The 18,356-nt window shown below is 39.4% G+C and overlaps 4 protein-coding genes across 4 annotated transcripts; all 4 read left to right on the top strand.

The window, feature by feature from the left end:
- Positions 1-611: 611 nt before the first annotated feature.
- On the top strand, positions 612-2,226 carry LOC141009065 (uncharacterized). The gene is made up of 4 exons (XM_073481476.1): positions 612-704; positions 917-1,124; positions 1,423-1,607; positions 1,713-2,226. The coding sequence occupies exons 2-4, from the start codon at positions 918-920 to the stop codon at positions 2,224-2,226; spliced, it is 906 nt and encodes a 301-aa protein (XP_073337577.1). The 5' UTR covers positions 612-704; position 917.
- Positions 2,227-4,989: 2,763 nt separating this feature from the next.
- Positions 4,990-6,715, top strand: LOC141009064 (uncharacterized). The gene is made up of 3 exons (XM_073481474.1): positions 4,990-5,166; positions 5,536-5,723; positions 6,202-6,715. The coding sequence occupies exons 1-3, from the start codon at positions 4,990-4,992 to the stop codon at positions 6,713-6,715; spliced, it is 879 nt and encodes a 292-aa protein (XP_073337575.1).
- Positions 6,716-9,559: 2,844 nt separating this feature from the next.
- Positions 9,560-13,136, top strand: LOC141009063 (uncharacterized). Its single transcript, XM_073481473.1, has 6 exons — positions 9,560-9,695; positions 10,494-10,588; positions 10,676-10,838; positions 11,834-12,033; positions 12,332-12,513; positions 12,623-13,136. Exons 1-6 carry the CDS (start codon positions 9,560-9,562, stop codon positions 13,134-13,136), a joined length of 1,290 nt encoding a protein of 429 aa, XP_073337574.1.
- Positions 13,137-15,338: 2,202 nt separating this feature from the next.
- On the top strand, positions 15,339-17,039 carry LOC141009062 (uncharacterized). The gene is made up of 3 exons (XM_073481472.1): positions 15,339-15,515; positions 15,884-16,071; positions 16,550-17,039. Exons 1-3 carry the CDS (start codon positions 15,339-15,341, stop codon positions 17,037-17,039), a joined length of 855 nt encoding a protein of 284 aa, XP_073337573.1.
- Positions 17,040-18,356: the final 1,317 nt, after the last annotated feature.

Raw genomic sequence — 18,356 nt, 5'->3', positions numbered from 1 at the left:
TCTGGTGTGTGTTTGAGCCACAATGCATCACTTCACATCACAGCAACACTTCAAATGCAGCAGTCTGCCCGAGGCTTCAAAGTTGATGCTGTAGTTACCCCTCTAGCATCATTTCTTGGCATACTTCTCTTCTCAGGTGCAATAGTATGAAGAGCGAAAGAGCAGGAATGTCCGGGTCAGGAGGTGGCTGGGGTTGGCTGGGTTATTAATTAAAAAGTTTCCTTCTGGAGACTGGAGTTTACCCTTATGTCACTTATGTAAGTAACGTTAGTATTTTTAATCCGAAGAACAAACTTTTCTGAACCTAAAAGTTTCATTTTGTGTTTTCTGTGCCATTATTTTTCCATGGCCAGTTATGATGAGCAGCTCCTCTACACTTTAAGCTGTAGTGAAGGCAGACAGACATGTCAGGATTCTTGAGTAGGAAACAATGATGTGCTAATAATTCAGTTTCACTATAATCTTCATACTCGAGCCACAACAACATAATGTATCCACAAGCACTTGAACTGAAACTGTTGAAATGCAAATGCATATTGCATATCATGCATATCGTGCCTGACAAATAATTGTCTCCCATCCTTAAAAGAGGAGCAGTAGAATAACAGGAGCCTGCTGCATGTTGTCTCTTGACATACTGACTGCAGACTGTATGCTGAGGACAACACAGACATTTGTGCAGGGAACTCATTCAGCAAGAAAAGGTAGATTTTATGACTTTACTTTTTTTCCTCATAGGGGTGAGAAGAACTGCAAACAGTCATTATTTTTATATTAAGATATAAAACTTAATTGACACAGCAGTTTTTAATTTGATTGGGGGTATATTAATGTTGTGTTTTACTTGCGTGATGTCACTGAACAACGTCAGGTGGATATTAAATCACTTGCTCCTTTTCTATCACATGATCTGAAGAATGGAAGATTTCCACATCAGCAGCACCTCACAGGACAAAAGCTTTAACTACAGCAACATCACCTCCAACTACAATTATTCCAGCAACATCAACAATTCAAATGAGCTTCATGGAAAAGTCAAGCTCATCTTGTTTGGGGTGACATACGTAATAACTGCTATCGGCCTTCCTTTGACCCTCGTGGCCATCTATGCTGTTTATTCTCTGGTACGTAACTTTTGACTGAGATTTATTTAATAACTGTCTGTGTCATGTGTCTGTTGTGCAGTTTGTCTGTTTGTGATGGATCCTGCTCTGATCTTAATGTACAGGAATAATTTACTTCATTATTAAAATTAACATGATGTTTATTGGATAGTAAACACATGCAGTTTGCATGTGTGGCACCTTTCCAGCCTTCAGTTAAACAGTTGAGGTTAATGGCACCATTTAGTAAGAACTCAAAGAAAAACATTTAAAAAGTCTTCAAGTTTGTGTATTTTGTGATTATAATGTTTCCCTGCAGGTGAGAAAGGATCATGTTGTTCCGCTCTACGTCATCAACCTTCTCATTTCAGACCTCATTCAGCTCTGCTGCCTGATCACTCTGGCAGCAGGAATTAATAAGTTGATGTTTGGAAATGTACTTCAAATCTACTGGAGTAGTCTGATGGCCAGTGTTTGCTTCATGCTGTGCATCGCCCTGGAAAGGTAACTATCTGTCTCACCAGTGTGTAGCTACTTCTGTGTCTTACAATTATATTTCTATATAAATGTGAAGCCTCTTGAACACAGTATGTTCCTCTTGTTTTACAGGTATCTGGTCATCGCCTGCCCACTGTGGTACCGCTTCAGACGGACCATCAAGTTCTCGGTGGTGCTCTGTGTCGTGGTCTGGGTCCTTTCTCCTGTCACTGTCCTCATATTTCGCAAGCTGAGGGGTGTTTATTCCTCAGTGATCATTGGGGCTTTGCTCTTCTTTCCTCTCCCACTGTTCATCTTCTTCCTGGTCGGGACTCTCAAAGCCCTGTCTGCCAGCCGTGTCCCCTCTGATGAAAAACGAAGAATTGTTGGAATTCTGGTCCTGGTGCTGCTTATTTACACACTGCTGTTTCTGCCAGCCATCATTTGGTTCATGGCAGAGAGTTACGGCCTCTTATACCTGTATACTGTGTTTCTCCAGTTGAGTCCTCTTGCAGACTTATTTCTTTATGTTTTCATGAGGAAAGGGATCATAGACAAGCTTCTGGACTTTGTGTGTTGCTGCAGAATGGACAGCAATGACAGCGGCAGAATGGACAGCAATGATATCACCAGTTCAACAGTGTGAATGATGACATCATTCACATAGTCAGCGTCATGTAGGCAGAGAAAGGAGAGAAAAGAGAAGGAGAAATGTAGGCAAATAGAAAGGATGGAGACGAGACAGATACTGTCATCCACTGATGTGATTTCCAATAAGATGCCTAACTGTAGATAAAAGGAAGCATTGCTGTAACTCTGCTGTGGGAGTACTGGCTGCTGGGAAATGTTTTGGTGAACTTGTTTTTTTAATTTTTAGCTCTAAGTTGATGTCTATCATTGACATCCTGACACTGATCTGCCCAATCAGATTCAACAAGTACAAGTCCCGCCCTTTCCGTTTGACAAAATTCCGATGTGTTTTCTGGTTAATGTTGTCGTGTTTTTAGAATTTGCAATTGTGTTTTCCGACTCGCTGTTGTGTTTTCTGACTGACTGTTGGGATTTGCACCTGTTGGCCACCATATAAAGGTGTTATTTGTAAGAACAGTTGATTTTTGAGTCTCATTCCCAATTCGTCAAAAACTGATGCTTTGGGATGGTGTCCGACCTGTCCTACAATCCCAAAGTGTCCGTTTTTTTGACGAGTTGGGAATGAGACTCAAAAATTGACAAATACAGCTTACAAATAGCACCTTTAATACGGAAGCAAAAGACATAATTCTTTATTAACTGAGCTCAATATAGGCGCTACACATTCTTTTTTTTGTTCCTCATACACATTTTAATGTAGTTGTTAATGTTTTCATTTCTATAGCTAATGCATGTCATTCCTAAACTATATTGGCTTTACTTTCATTATTTTTTATACAAATACATATATATATATATATTCTGTATATATGCGTGTGTGTGTGTGTGTGTACTATTTCTTTATCTTTATTCAATCTAAGTTTAATTTTTGTTTTTTCAGTGGTAGGCATGCTAGTTTTTAGGTTGAGATTCAGAGCAGCTATTGTGTGCTTGGCATCATGGATAGAATCTCACATAAGTATGTAATTTTATATGAAATTTTGAACTTTCTTGAAATTCAATAAAAATCTGTTTCTCGACAAAAATGTGATAGCTGCTTCTTTGCAGAGATCCAGCAACAATAAGTTGTGTTTTTTTAACAAAATGTCAGACTCTTTCTCTAAATACTTTGGCTCTCTGATGAGCTAATAGCTACTGATATGTGTATCAGTTTTTTGAGTATCTATTTTAGTTTACAGTCACAATTATATTTAGCAGACGCTTTTGTCTAAAGAGGTAAATTGTGGAGTTACTTTATATATCCTCAAAATACATAGTTTGAGAAGTAGACGCAGAAAAACATGAAGCTGCTGCTAGGGATCACTGACATCTGTTGACTGACAGTTTGGCAAACGGCATCACTTACAAGCTGCATGTTTTCAGCATGTTTTATGCTATATGTTGCATTTATTAAAGTTTATGCATTTATTTCCTTAATCTTCTGTGAAACTTAAGTTATAGTTCAGTAGATAAAGATAAAACAGCAGACAACAGTGGTTAAATCTGAAACTTTGAGGTAAATAATATGAGAGAAGGATAAACGGTGTGATCCATCTCATTGAGGGTATTTAAACCTGCAACAAGCTCAGCTGATGCTGACTCATTTAAACTGCAAAACCGACAAGAGAGATTATCTTTAAACACAACACTTGACATGCATGAGCTGATTCCCACTTACTTTGTTATTTTATTTTCTCAGCAGTCTGAGGATGGTTTCACAAAATTTAATTGGCTGATCTGCTGTACAGAACGGTGGTGTGATGTGCAACACTTCAGTTCGAGAAATCAGATGGAACAGTTTCCTGCTGCCTTCAGATCTTCAGATGGCTGTAAAGACTCATCCAAAGACTGATGTGGACCAAGTGCATTTTCTGGAAATTCAAATAAAAATCTGTTTCTAGACAAAAATGTGAATGTCTGCCCTCGACTAACTTTCTGAATTTAAACCTGATAAATGTACATAAAGCCCAAACCTGCAGTTACCACAGATGATCTTGTAGTTTTTTGTTGATTTGTGTTTTTTAAATTTCCAAATTGTGTTCTGCCATAAAATATAGGGTGTGACAGAGACAACAAATAACACCAATAGTTTTCAAGTCAGTAAAGTCTAATGCACTGAATGTTTCCCCTTTCTAGACTTCAATGAAGAGTTTAACCCAGTTTACTTTTGTGTTGATATATAACAGGGGATCATGCATCTTAAACTTTCACTGTGTAACAGAAGTTTAGTAAAGCGACTCACAAATTAAACCTTTATTCATTCAAATTCACCATATTTGGCATGTTTGAACCACAGCAGAATGATTCGTCCAAAAGCACTTGAGCGGAAACTGTTAAAATGCAACAGAGCATATCTGTGCCTGACTCCTTTTATCTCACTTCTTCAGAAGAGGAGAAGTAGACTAACAGGAAATTACTGCATGTTGTCACTTAGCATATTTAATATTGTGTCTTTGCATGCAGAGGACAAAACATCGGACGTGTAGGGAACTCATTCAAGTTGGATCTTTCAGCCTTAGAAAGGTAAATTTTGCTGTTTTCTCTTAATTGCAGAGATGATAAGATCTGTAAACAGTCATAAAAATGACTTAAAATTTATATCAATGTATGAAACTAAAAATACAGAATGTATGGATTTGATATGATTGTGGGTAGGTTAGGTATACTGTATTTTTGTTTACTTTCATGATATCACTGAACAATGTCAAGTAAAAAAAATAAAAAATCTTGCTCCCTTTCTATAATGTGATCTCACAAACAACAGGTTTAACTCAGAAGAATGGAAGGATCCAACATTACCAACGCTTCACAGGGCAACAGCTATAATTACAGCAACAACACCTCTGACCATGATGGTAACAAACACACCCTCTCTAGCTTTGAAGTGGTGACATGCATTATCATTTCCATCGGCCTTTCTTTGACCCCTGTGGCCATCTATGCTGTCTGTTCTCTGGTATGTACATTATGACCAAGATTTAACTTATTAACTGTCTGTGTCATGTGTCTGCTGTAAAGTCTTTCTGTAAAGGATCTTGATCGTCAGGAAAAAAATACTTCATTATTAAAAGATTCTTTTTTTCTGAAAAGTAACTGCTTTAAAAGCCTTCGTAGCCTGTTTACAACTTCCTACTCAATGATGAGATAATATGATTTTTTTCAGTACTTACATATCCTTACAAACACGTAGCAGAGATAAACATCAACCACTGGCATCGCCGAATGTCTTCTTTTTGCAGACAGGCCCAATACTGAAGTTGAGCATATGTATCTGTTCCTCCCTGTTGTTAACATTTTCTTTATCTTTGTCAATGTTTCCCTGCAGGTGAGAAAGGATCATGTTGCTCCAATCTCCGTCATCAACCTTCTCATTTCCGACCTCATTCAGCTCTGCTGCCTGATTGTGGTGGTGGCAGGAGAGGAAGAATCGATCATATTTAAATTTGGATTTTATCTTTATGATGTAGGTCTGATGGCCAGTGTTGGCTTCATGGTGTGTGTCGCACTGGAAAGGTAACAACCTGTTTATATATCTGTATATGTCTATATCTATATCTATTATGTGTGTAGCTACTTCTTTATTTGACCATTATAATACTTAACATAGCACAAAAAGTAAGGAAATGTGTGTTTGGTAGATTATTTCTTTGTTGTAACAATGCTTCTTAACAACAAATCTTATACCGTTGGAAAGCCTGTTTATTTCCCTTTTAAATGGTGCCACATTTGTAAGGAACATGCATTTGTGGGATGAGCAGCAGAGCTGAGTATGTGGGTTGCGCCCATGAAAAATTTGCCAAATCTTCTCTGCCGAACAGCTTATTCTGCTGTTGACTCTTGTTTGGTGTTGTTTGGTGGATTGGATGACTGAAGTCTGAAGAAACAAGACATATTGGAAATTTAACAATTCATTAATTTAACAAACAGGAGCCTCAGTAGCATGTGGAAGAACCATACTCCTCAAACACGATGTGTCCATCTTGTATTACAGGTATTTGGTCATTGCCCGTCCACTGTGGTACAGCTTCGAACGAACCATCAAGACCCCTGTAGTGGTCTGCATCGTGGTCTGGGTCCTTCCTGTCTTCATCAGTCCTATTTTCTGGATTAATGATAAGGTCTATTATATCATTGTTGCCACCTATCTCCTCCTTCCTCTCCCACTGTTCATCTTCTCCCTGGTCGGGACCATCAAAGCCCTGTCTGCCAGCCGTGTCCCCTCTGATGAAAAACGAAGAATTGTGGGGATTTTGGTCCTTGTGCTGCTTATTTACATGCTGCTGTTCATGCCCACTGTCATTTGGCAATTGGGATATGGTAATTACATTATCAGCGACCTTTCTTTTTTGTTTGTCCAGTTGAGTCCTCTTGCAGACTTATTTCTGTACGTTTTCATGAGGAAAGGGACCATAGACAAGTTTCTGGCCTCTGTGTGTTGCTGCAGAATGGACAGCAATGACAGCAGCAGAATGGACAGCAATGACATCTGCAGTTCATCAGTATGAACGATGACAACATTTATAAAGTCAACGTCATGTAGGCAGAGAAAGAGGGAGGGAGAGAAAGGAGCTGCCCCGCTGTCTTACTCCTGAATCTTTATTTCAATGTAGTTGTTTATCCAAAACTATGTGTGTATATATACATATATATCTATATATATATATATATATATATATATATATATATATATATATATATATATATATGTATATGTATGTATATATTCTCTCTGATCAGCTGGTAAGATAGCTGACAGATAAGACTTGTATCTGTACCAGTTATGCTTGAGTGTCTCTTGTAGTTTACATTCGCGTTTATATTTTTTCAATAAAGAGTTTAACCCTATGTCCCTTTGTCTTGATATATAAAAACAGGGCATCGTGCATCTTAAACTTTCACTGTGTAACAGACAGTTGAGTAGTTTTTTCTGATGTAATCAACAGGTTTCTCTTTGTGTTCAGGATGTTTCGTCTCCAGGTGACATCTTAACAACATTTACAGGTATTGTTGTACAAATACAGTCAGGGCTGTCTAATGTTGTTTATCCACTATGATTAATGACTGAACTTACAGTAAATTAGTGACTTTCAAATGAGAACTGCTCAAACTGAAGGACAGCCAGCTGAAATATCTGACATGCCAGAAATCCATCAGATGTGCAAGAGCCACATCTGATCATTCAAGCCATTCATTTGTTGTGTTGATCCCCTTATTTCTGATATGTATACTTGTATCATGACAATGCTCTCTGTGAAACAAGTGATGTTTTAATGAAGAAACAACAGGTTTCGCAAGTTATGTAAAATGTGGTGTTGCCACACTTGAATAACCATCTAAAAACATGTTAAAGGAACAGCTCACCCAAGAATGAAAACTCAGTCATTAGATTAAGATTGTGCAAAGAGTTTTCTTCTTCTTTCTTCTGTTTCTTGTGCAATAAACTAGATAGAATAACCAGGCTGAAAATTTACATTTACATTAAAGGCATTTAGCAGACGCTTTTGTCCAAAGTGACTTACAATAAGTACGTTTGTCACAAGAAAGAAACCACAATCAGAGAGAATATATACATATATACACATCTCTTCCCCCCATGCTGATGGAAATTCAGAAGAAAATTGTGTGTGAAATATTGAGACAACATTAGACTTTGAGAGAGAGAGAGAGACATGGCTATTTCCTGTATATGTTTTCCATCATAGATCGTTGACGTAGATGTGTGGTCAACTTAAGCAACAAATTTTTTATTTTTTTTTATTTTTGATGAGTTGTGACATTCCTCTCACTGTGTCCTGCACGAACAGTGGAGCGTCACACGCTCAAGACATAGTTAATGAGAGCTGTTTTTGTCAGAGAGGACAGAGAGGACAGAGAGGTGTGTGGAGAGACACAGAGAGAGTGTGGAGCAAGGACGGTGGTGTACCAGGCGGCAGAGAGAGAGAGAGAGACTGACAAGCCACCACCTTTTCTCTGCTGCACCCACACTGGACTGCAGGTTTAAAGGGACGCTGGGATTTGAATATATTTGGACCTCTTTTAAACTGAATGCATTCAAAAAATTGTTCAATAAATGTTTAACTTTTGCACCTTGAAGTTTGACTCTTTTGGTCTCCTCAGTGTTGCTCTCCACCCGATTAAAAAAGTACCCACCTTTCCCCCTTACATTAAACTCCCCCTTACATTTTGACAGTGGATTAGTTTTCAACAGTACAAGGAGCAATGAACCAGAAGAGGGAGCCACAGTCAGCTGTTGGATGAAGAGATGTAGGCGACAGGCACCTCCAACTACCAACTCACTTCACTGTGCCCTGCTGCTGGGTGGAAAACTATCTTACAGGCTGGAAAATGAAATCAGATGGCAGTTGCTTGTTAATTGATATAAAAAAAATGTAAACAACATGAGTTGGTTTGCCACAGTCAGAGTTGCAACATAATATAATGAAATAAAACCAGTTGGGTAAGTGTGCTGGTTAGGTGTGATGACAAAGTTCTCAAGAAATACCAGTTAGGAGGAAGAGACAGCAGTCGTGGTTTTTCTCTGCATGATGAGGATTGTGGACTGGGTGCCTATTAGTCAACTTGGTGTTTTTATTTTCCTTCCTCTGTGTTCAGTAGGCTGTGCTGCTCAAACTCAGCCTGAGGGTGGAAGGTCGTCAGCTGAGCTATAGTAGCTCCCCTTAACTCGAGGTGAAAAAAGGTAGTTTTTTCAGTCCATTCCGAACAGGAAAAAAAATTTCTTGTGGAAAAAAAAAATTCACTCAGTTCCACACATGAAAAAAAAATCCTTGTGAAACTTTTTGTTTATTCACTCCGTCCTACCCCGGAAAGTGTTTTTTCACCACAATGCAAACAGAAAAGCATTAACATTTGATTCAAATGAAAATAGCACCGCACTGTAAATTCACGTATTTAAATATTGTTGTGTATCAAAACCTTAATGAATGCACATTAACTTTGCTATGCATTAGGCTTACGTAGGTATTAGGTACACGCTACCTGCAAAGCATTGCTGCTTGTTGCACTTCCGCCAGCTGGGAGCCACCCGTCACTGATGTTTCGCCCCATTGATCCCAGAACATCTCTGGGTAGTGGGGCCGCGGTAACAGGGACGTCTCCCTACCGCTCCCTGCAGCTGACCCTAAGATCCTTGCTTTCCCCACGCCACATCTTTCCTTCGAAGCCAAAGCCAGAAGCTTCCTTGCTCTGCCTCCTCGGCCAACTGCCTGAGCACCGCCTTCTGCCTGGACTCCGTGATTCCGAGAGCCTTCAGGAATCGTTGTGTGGATTTTCCAACGAAGCCTCGACAGCCAACTTCCACTGGGTAGGTGGCTGCCTTCCACCCGGCCTCCATGCATGTCGCAGCCACCTCGCTGTACTTCTCCTTCTTTCTGTCAAAGGCTGCCTCCATGCCCTCCTCCCATGGAATAGTGAGCTCAACCATGATCACAGACCTTGCAGAGGTGGACCACAAAACGATGTCAGGCCGTAGAGAAATTGTAGCAATCTCATGTGGGAACTGGAGTTGTCGGTCCAAGTTGACTCTCATGTTCCACTCACAGCCTGGTGTCAGGACTGACCACTTTTTCCTGGTGATGCTCTTCTGAGCCTCAGCTCCTTGCCTGACGAACCGAATGCTCTTGGGGGATGTTGACGGGTTGGTCGTATTTGCCTCGAGTCTTCGGGCCTCCAAAACTTCTGCCAGTTTTCGGAGTACCCGATCATGACGCCACCTGTACCGGGTCAGAGCTGATTTGCATGCAGATAGTATGTGCTGCAAGTTGGGGGTTCTCAGCGTCACAGAGAGGGCAGTTAGATTCCGAGGCATACCAGAGATGTAAGTTTCAAGGGCTTGGGAGGGTGTCATACGTGGACCTTATGAGAAAGCTCAGCCGTGCTTGTGGGATCTTCCACATGTCGGCCCACGATATGGTTCTGTTGGTCACTGCTTCCCAATTTGACCACCACCCTTGCTGGCGTTGGCTTACAGCCTTGATCCTGTACGTCTCATCCTCCACCCTGGACACTTCCGAGACCACCAAATCTTTCTTCTCCTTTCTTGAGGCTTTGGACCATAGCTTGGGAGCTGTTCCCCACCCAAGCCCAGACCTGTCGCGCTGTGACCACCCGACGATCTCCTGATGTTCCAGCTAGCTAATAGCTTGGTCGACAGCCTGTTCGGCCCTCCACTTCTGCCCTGTTCGAACTGGGGCCTTGGCCTCCTTCACACAAGCGTCAGTTGAGTCCCTGAGCTCGAAGACAAGCCTCACCTTCTCCTGCCTGTAGCCAAGGGAGAGTGGCTTCAGGGGGAGCTGGAGGGTGTTTCTTCCAAACAGGGCCACACTGGAGAGGCACCGAGGAAGACCAAGCCATTTGCGGATGTAATTGTTAGCTTTCAAGTCCATCTTCTCTACTGATGTTGAGGTGATCTCGCACAGTTTCAGTGGCCACATCAGCTGTTGGTACAGGGTGAATTGGTAGCACCAGACCTTGAATTTCCCAGGAAGGTGGCTTCGGTCGATCTTCTCCAGGCCATCGGAGAGCTGCATTTTGACAGAGGGAGCCATGTGTTTGTCCGAGAGGTCGGCAGTGTAGAGTCTCCCAAGACTTCGTACTGGCTGCTCTACCAACGTCGGGATCTTCTCCCCATCAACAGAGAAGGAGATGTTGTCAATCCTAGCTCCCTTCCCGATTGACAGACTCCGGGACTTGGTTTAAAGGTGTCCGTGCTTCTAAGACATCCAGGCCTTCATCATTTGTGTGTACACATGGTCTGAGGCAGATCTAAATTGTCCAGGTAAGTAAATATAGATGAATCCTGGATTTGTGAGTAAAACGTTTGTACTCTCAGTTTAAGCACATATTTGTGCTGTATAAGACGGCCGGAGTGGACTGAAGCTTGTTTGGCCCCCTATAAACACCCCTCTAAACTAAACTGTGCTAATCAAAATGATAATTTTCATGTGCACATGAGCAAAAAGGTTTTCCATGGTAATTTTGTAACAGTTTGGTGATGGTTGCAAAGAATTTCACAAGACGATCTGCGTAATGCATATTCGTGTCAGGCTACTTTTTTCTTTCTTTCTTAGAAGAGGAGGTGACAATTTACAGGAACATGCTGCATGTTGTCACCTACCATATTTAATGTAGAGTGTCTGTCTGCAGAGGACAAAACATCGGACGTTGGTGCAGGGAACTCATTCAGGTGGTCTTTCAGCTTTCACAGGTAAATTATCTTATGTTATTCTCACGTGTAGAGATGATAAGAACTGCAGCAGTTTCATTTGATATGGTTGTGGATATACTATAGGTTTACTGAATTTATGTGAAATTGCACTGACCAGTCGGAAGATAATTAAGAAACGTGGAGTCTTTCAGCAAGAACTTTCTAAGAATTTTATAACTTTACTTTTTTTTTCTCATAGGGATGAGAAGAGCTGCAAACGTCATTAAATTATTTTAAATTAATATTTATATTAATATATAAAACTTAATTGACACAGCAGTTTTTGATTTGATTGTGGGTATATTAATGTTGTGTTTTACATTCATGATGTCACAGAACAACGTCAGGTGGATATTAAATCACTTGCTCCTTTTCTTTCACAAGATCTGAAGAATGGCAGATTTCCACATCAACAGCACCTCACAGGACAAAAGCTTTGATTACAGCAACATCACCTCCAACTACAATTATTCCAGCAATATCAACAATTCAAATGAGCTTCATGGAAAAGTCAAGCTCATCATGTATGTGGTGACATGTGTAATAACTGCTATCGGCCTTCCTTTGACCCTCGTGGCCGTCTATGCTGTTTATTCTCTGGTACGTAACTTTTGACTGAGATTTATTTAATAACTGTCTGTGTCATGTGTCTGTTGTGCAGTTTGTCTGTTTGTGATGGATCCTGCTCTGATCTTAATGTACAGGAATAATTTACTTCATTATTAAAATTAACATGATGTTTATTGGATCGTAAACACATGCAGTTTACATGTGTGGCACCTTTCCAGCCTTCAGTTAAACAGTTGAGGTTAATGGCACCATTTAGTAAGAACTCAAAGAAAAACACTGAAAAATTCTTCAAGTTTGTGTATTTTGTGATTATAATGTTTCCCTGCAGGTGAGAAAGGATCATGTTGTTCCGGTCTACGTCATCAACCTTCTCATTTCAGACCTCATTCAGCTCTGCTGCATGATCCCTCTGGTGACAGGAAGGGCTGTGATGTTTATGATTGTAGATCTTATCTACTGGAGTAGTCTGATGGTCAGTGTTGGCTTCATGCTGTGCATCGCCCTGGAAAGGTAACTATCTGTCTCACCAGTGTGTGTGTAGCTACTTCTGTGTCTTACGATTATATTTCTATATAAATGTGAAGCCTCTTGAACACAGTATGTTCCTCTTGTTTTACAGGTATCTGGTCATCGCCTGCCCATTGTGGTACCGCTTCAGACACACCATCAAGTTCTCTGTGGTGCTCTGTGGCGTGGTCTGGGTCCTTTCTCCTGTCAGTTTCTTCACACTTTTGGCGCTGGGGGGTGTTAATTCCTCAGTGATCATTGGGGCTTTGCTCTTCTTTCCTCTCCCGCTGTTCATCTTCTTCCTGGGTGGGACTCTCAAAGCCCTGTCTGCCAGCCGTGTCCCCTCTGATGAAAAACGAAGAATTGTGGGAATTTTGGTCCTGGTGCTGCTTATTTACACACTGCTGTTTCTGCCAACCATCATTTTGTTCATGGTAGAGAGTTACAGCCTCTTTTACCTGTCTACTGTGTTTCTCTGGTTGAGTCCTCTTGCAGACTTATTTCTGTACGTTTTCATGAAGAAAGGGATCATAGACAAGCTTCTGGACTTTGTGTGTTGCTGCAGAATGGACAGCAATGACAGCAGCAGAATGGACAGCAATGATATCACCAGTTCAACAGTGTGAATGATGACATCATTCACACAGTCAGCTTCACGTAGGCAGAGAAAGGAGAGAAAAGAGAAGGAGAAATGTAGGAAAATAGAAAGGATAGAGCCGAGACAGATACTGTCATCTACTGATATGATTTCCAATGAGATGCCTAACTGTAGATAAAAGGATGTATGTATATGTGTATGTGTATATATATATATATATATATATATATATATATATATATACATATATATATATATATGTGTGTGTGTGTGTGTGTGTGTGTACTATTTCTTTATCTTTATTCAATCTAAGTTTAATTTTTGTTTTTTCAGTGGTAGGCATGCTAGTTTTTAGGTTGAGATTCAGAGCAGCTATTGTGTGCTTGGCATCATGGATAGAATCTCACATAAGTATTTGTAATTTTATGTGAAATGTTGAACTTTCTTGAAATTCAATAAAAATCTGTTTCTCGACAAAAATGTGATAGCTGCTTCTTTGCAGAGATCCAGCAATAATAAGTTGTGTTTTTTAACAAAATGTCAGACTCTTTCTCTAAATACTTTGGCTCTCTGATGAGCTAATAGCTACTGATACGTGTATCAGTTTTTTTGAGTATCTATTTTAGTTTACAGTCACAATTATATTTAGCAGACGCTTTTGTCTAAAGAGGTCAATTGTGGAGTTACTTTATATATCCTCAAAATACATAGTTTGAGAAGTAGACACAGAAAAACATGAAGCTGCTGCTAGGGATCACTGACATCTGCTGACTGACAGTTTGGCAAACGGCATCACTGACAAGCTGCATGTTTTCAGCATGTTTTATGCTATGTGTTGCATTCATTAAAGTTTATGCATTTATTTCTTTAATCTTCTGTGAAACTTTAGTTATATTTCAGTAGATAAAGATAAAACAGCAGACAACAGTGGTTAAATCTGAAACTTTGATGTAAATAATATGAGAGAAGGATAAACAGTGTGATCCATCTCATTGAGGGTATTTAAACCTGCAACAAGCTCAGCTGATGCTGACTCATTTAAACTGCAAAACTGACAAGAGAGATTATCTTTAAACAAAACACTTGACATGCATGAGCTGATTCCCACTTACTTTGTTATTTTATTTTCTCAGCAGTCTGAGGTTGGTTTCACAAAATTTAATTGGCTGATCTGCTGTACAGAACGGTGGTGTGATGTGCAACACTTCAGTTCGAGAAATCAGATGGAACAGTTTCCTGCTGCCTTCAGATCTTCAGATGGCTGTAAAGACTCATCCAAAGACTGTTGTGGACCAAGTCCATTTTCTGGAAATTGAAATTGTCTATAATTGAAATTGAAGTTGAAGTTTGTAGACAAAAATGTGAATGTCTGCCCTCGACTAACTTTCTGAATTTAAACCTGATAAATGAACATAAAGCCCAAACCTGCAGTTACCACAGATGATCTTGTAGTTTTTTGTTGATTTGTGTTTTTTAAATTTCCAAATTGTGTTCTGCCATAAAATATAGGGTGTGACAGAGACAACAAATAACACCAATAGTTTTCAAGTCAGTAAAGTCTAATGCACTGAATGTTTCCCCTTTCTAGACTTCAATGAAGAGTTTAACCCAGTTTACTTTTGTCTTGATATATAACAGGGGATCATGCATCTTAAACTTTCACTGTGTAACAGAAGTTTAGTAAAGCGACTCACAAATTAAACCTTTATTCATTCAGATTCACCATATTTGGCATGTTTCAACCACAGCAGAATGATTCGTCCAAAAGCACTTGAGCGGAAACTGTTAAAATGCAACAGAGCATATCTGTGCCTGACTCCTTTTATCTCACTTCTTCAGAAAAGGAGAAGTAGACTAACAGGAAATTACTGCATGTTGTCACTTAGCATATTTAATAATGTGTCTTTGTATGCAAAGGACAAAACATCAGACGTGTAGGGAACTCATACAAGTTGGATCTTTCAGCCTTAGAAAGGTAAATTTTGCTGTTTTCTCTTAATTGCAGAGATGATAAGATCTGTAAACAGTCATAAAAATGACTTAAAATTTATATCAATGTATGAAACTAAAAATACAGAATGTATGGATTTGATATGTTTGTGGGTAGGTTAGGTATACTGTATTTGTGTTTACTTTCATGATATCACTGAACAATGTCAAGTAAAAAAAATAAAAATCTTGCTCCCTTTCTATAATGTGATCTCACAAACAACAGGTTTAACTCAGAAGAATGGAAGGATCCAACATTACCAACGCCTCACAGGGCAACAGCTATAATTACAGCAACAGCACCTCTGACCATGATGGTTACAAACACACCCTCTCTAGCGTGAAAGTGGCGACATGCATTATCATTTCCATCGGCCTTTCTTTGACCCCTGTGGCCATCTATGCTGTCTGTTCTCTGGTATGTACATTATGACCAAGATTTAACTTATTAACTGTCTGTGTCATGTGTCTGCTGTACAGTCTTTCTGTAAAGGATCTTGATCGTCAGGAAAAAAATACTTCATTATTAAAAGATTCTTTTTTTCTGAAAAGTAACTGCTTTAAATCCTTCGTAGCCTGTTTACAACTTCCTACTCGATGATGAGATAATATGATTTTTTTCAGTACTTACATATCCTTACAAACACATAGCAGAGATAAACATCAACCACTGGCATCGCCGAATGTCTTCTTTTTGCAGACAGGCCCAATACTGAAGTTGAGCATATGTATCTGTTCCTCCCTGTTGTTAACATTTTCTTTATCTTTGTCAATGTTTCCCTGCAGGTGAGAAAGGATCATGTTGCTCCAATCTCCGTCATCAACCTTCTCATTTCCGACCTCATTCAGCTCTGCTGCCTGATTGTGGTGGTGGCAGGAGAGGAAGAATCGATCATATTTAAATTTGGATTTTATCTTTATGATGTAGGTCTGATGGCCAGTGTTGGTTTCATGGTGTGTGTCGCACTGGAAAGGTAACAACCTGTTTATATATCTGTATATGTCTATATCTATATCTATTATGTGTGTAGCTACTTCTTTATTTGACCATTATAATACTTAACATAGCACAAAAAGTAAGGAAATGTGTGTTTGGTAGATTATTTCTTTGTTGTAACAATGCTTCTTAACAACAAATCTTATACCGTTGGAAAGCCTGTTTATTTCCCTTTTAAATGGTGCCACATTTGTAAGGAACATGCATTTGTGGGATGAGCAGCAGAGCTGAGTATGTGGGTTGCGCCCATGAAAAATTTGCCAAATCTTCTCTGCCGAACAGCTTATTCTGCTGTTGACTCTTGTTTGGTGTTGTTTGGTGGATTGGATGACTGAAGTCTGAAGAAACAAGACATATTGGAAATTTAACAATTCATTAATTTAACAAACAGGAGCCTCAGCAGCATGTGGAAGAACCATACTCCTCAAACACTATGTGTCCATCTTGTATTACAGGTATTTGGTCATTGCCCGTCCACTGTGGTACAGCTTCGAACGGACCATCAAGACCCCTGTAGTGGTCTGCATCGTGGTCTGGGTCCTTCCTGTCTTCATCAGTCCTATTTTCTGGATTAATGATAAGGTCTATTTTATCATTGTTGCCACCTATCTCCTCCTTCCTCTCCCACTATTCATCTTCTCCCTGGTCGGGACCATCAAAGCCCTGTCTGCCAGCCGTGTCCCCTCTGATGAAAAACGTAGAATTGTGGGGATTTTGGTCCTTGTGCTGCTTATTTACATGCTGCTGTTCATGCCCACTGTCATTTGGCAATTGGGATATGGTAATTACATTATCAGCGACCTTTCTTTTTTGTTTGTCCAGTTGAGTCCTCTTGCAGACTTATTTCTGTATGTTTTCATGAGGAAAGGGACCATAGACAAGTTTTTGGCCTCTGTGTGTTGCTGCAGAATGGACAGCAATGACATCTGCAGTTCATCAGTATGAATAATGACAACATTTAAAAAGTCAACTTCATGTAGGCAGAGAAAGAGGGAGGGAGAGAAAGGAGCTGCCCCGCTGTCTTACTCCTGAATCTTTATTTCAATGTAGTTGTTTATCCAAAACTGTGTGTATATATATATGTATATATATATATATATATATATATATATATATATATATATATATATATATATATATATGTATATGTATGTATATATTCTCTCTGATCAGCTGGTAAGATAGCTGACAGATAAGACTTGTATCTGTACCAGTTATGCTTGAGTGTCTCTTGTAGTTTACATTCGCGTTTATATTTTTTCAATAAAGAGTTTAACCCTATGTCCCTTTGTCTTGATATATAAAAACAGGGCATCGTGCATCTTAAACTTTCACTGTGTAACAGACAGTTGAGTAGTTTTTTCTGATGTAATCAACAGGTTTCTCTTTGTGTTCAGGATGTTTCGTCTCCAAGTGACATCTTAACAACATTTACAGGTATTGTTGTACAAATACAGTCAGGGCTGTTTAATGTTGTTTATCCACTATGATTAATGACTGAACTTATAGTAAATTAGTGACTTTCAAATGAGAACTGCTCAAACTGAAGGACAGCCAGCTGAAATATCTGACATGCCAGAAATCCATCAGATGTGCAAGAGCCACATCTGATCATTCAAGCCATTCATTTGTTGTGTTGATCCCCCTATTTCTGATATGTATACTTGTATCATGACAATGCTCTCTGTGAAACAAGTGATGTTTTAATGAAGAAACAACAGGTTTCGCAAGTTGTGTAAAATGTGGTGTTGCCTCACTTGAATAACCATCTAAAAACATGTTAAAGGAACAGCTCACCCAAGAATGAAAACTCAGTCATTAGATTAAGATTGTGCAAAGAGTTCTTCTTCTTTCTTCTGTTTCTTGTGCAATAAACTGGATAGAATAACCAGGCTGAAAATTTACATTTACATTAAAGGCATTTAGCAGACGCTTTTGTCCAAAGTGACTTACAATAAGTACGTTTGTCACAAGAAAGAAACCACAATCAGAGAGAATATATACATATATACACATCTCTTCCCCCCATGCTGATGGAAATTCAGAAGAAAATTGTGTGTGAAATATTGAGACAACATTAGACTTTGTTTTTAAGAGAAAACAGTGAGACAGAGAGAGAGAGAGAGAGAGACATGGCTATTTCCTGTATATGTTTTCCATCATAGATCGTTGACGTAGATGTGTGGTCAACTTAAGCAACAAATTTTTTATTTTTTTTTTATTTTTGATGAGTTGTGACATTTCTCTCACTGTGTCCTGCAC

Source organism: Pagrus major, chromosome 15, assembly GCF_040436345.1.
Source record: "Pagrus major chromosome 15, Pma_NU_1.0".
NCBI classification, from domain to species: domain Eukaryota; kingdom Metazoa; phylum Chordata; class Actinopteri; order Spariformes; family Sparidae; genus Pagrus; species Pagrus major.
This window is presented reverse-complemented; position numbering and strand designations above follow the sequence as displayed.

What these genes read in the sequence shown, in the direction of transcription:
- LOC141009065 (XM_073481476.1), top strand. Translation starts at nt 918, where the DNA reads ATGGAAGATTTCCACATCAGCAGCACCTCACAGGACAAAAGCTTTAAC. An exon ending in TCTATGCTGTTTATTCTCTG is followed by an intron (nt 1,125 to 1,422) that starts GTACGTAACTTT and finishes GTTTCCCTGCAG; the next exon opens with GTGAGAAAGGATCATGTTGT. An exon ending in CTGTGCATCGCCCTGGAAAG is followed by an intron (nt 1,608 to 1,712) that starts GTAACTATCTGT and finishes CTTGTTTTACAG; the next exon opens with GTATCTGGTCATCGCCTGCC.
- LOC141009064 (XM_073481474.1), top strand. Translation starts at nt 4,990, where the DNA reads ATGGAAGGATCCAACATTACCAACGCTTCACAGGGCAACAGCTATAAT. An exon ending in TCTATGCTGTCTGTTCTCTG is followed by an intron (nt 5,167 to 5,535) that starts GTATGTACATTA and finishes GTTTCCCTGCAG; the next exon opens with GTGAGAAAGGATCATGTTGC. An exon ending in GTGTGTGTCGCACTGGAAAG is followed by an intron (nt 5,724 to 6,201) that starts GTAACAACCTGT and finishes CTTGTATTACAG; the next exon opens with GTATTTGGTCATTGCCCGTC.
- LOC141009063 (XM_073481473.1), top strand. Translation starts at nt 9,560, where the DNA reads ATGCATGTCGCAGCCACCTCGCTGTACTTCTCCTTCTTTCTGTCAAAG. An exon ending in CCACAAAACGATGTCAGGCC is followed by an intron (nt 9,696 to 10,493) that starts GTAGAGAAATTG and finishes TCCTGCCTGTAG; the next exon opens with CCAAGGGAGAGTGGCTTCAG. An exon ending in AGACCAAGCCATTTGCGGAT is followed by an intron (nt 10,589 to 10,675) that starts GTAATTGTTAGC and finishes CTGTTGGTACAG; the next exon opens with GGTGAATTGGTAGCACCAGA.
- LOC141009062 (XM_073481472.1), top strand. Translation starts at nt 15,339, where the DNA reads ATGGAAGGATCCAACATTACCAACGCCTCACAGGGCAACAGCTATAAT. An exon ending in TCTATGCTGTCTGTTCTCTG is followed by an intron (nt 15,516 to 15,883) that starts GTATGTACATTA and finishes GTTTCCCTGCAG; the next exon opens with GTGAGAAAGGATCATGTTGC. An exon ending in GTGTGTGTCGCACTGGAAAG is followed by an intron (nt 16,072 to 16,549) that starts GTAACAACCTGT and finishes CTTGTATTACAG; the next exon opens with GTATTTGGTCATTGCCCGTC.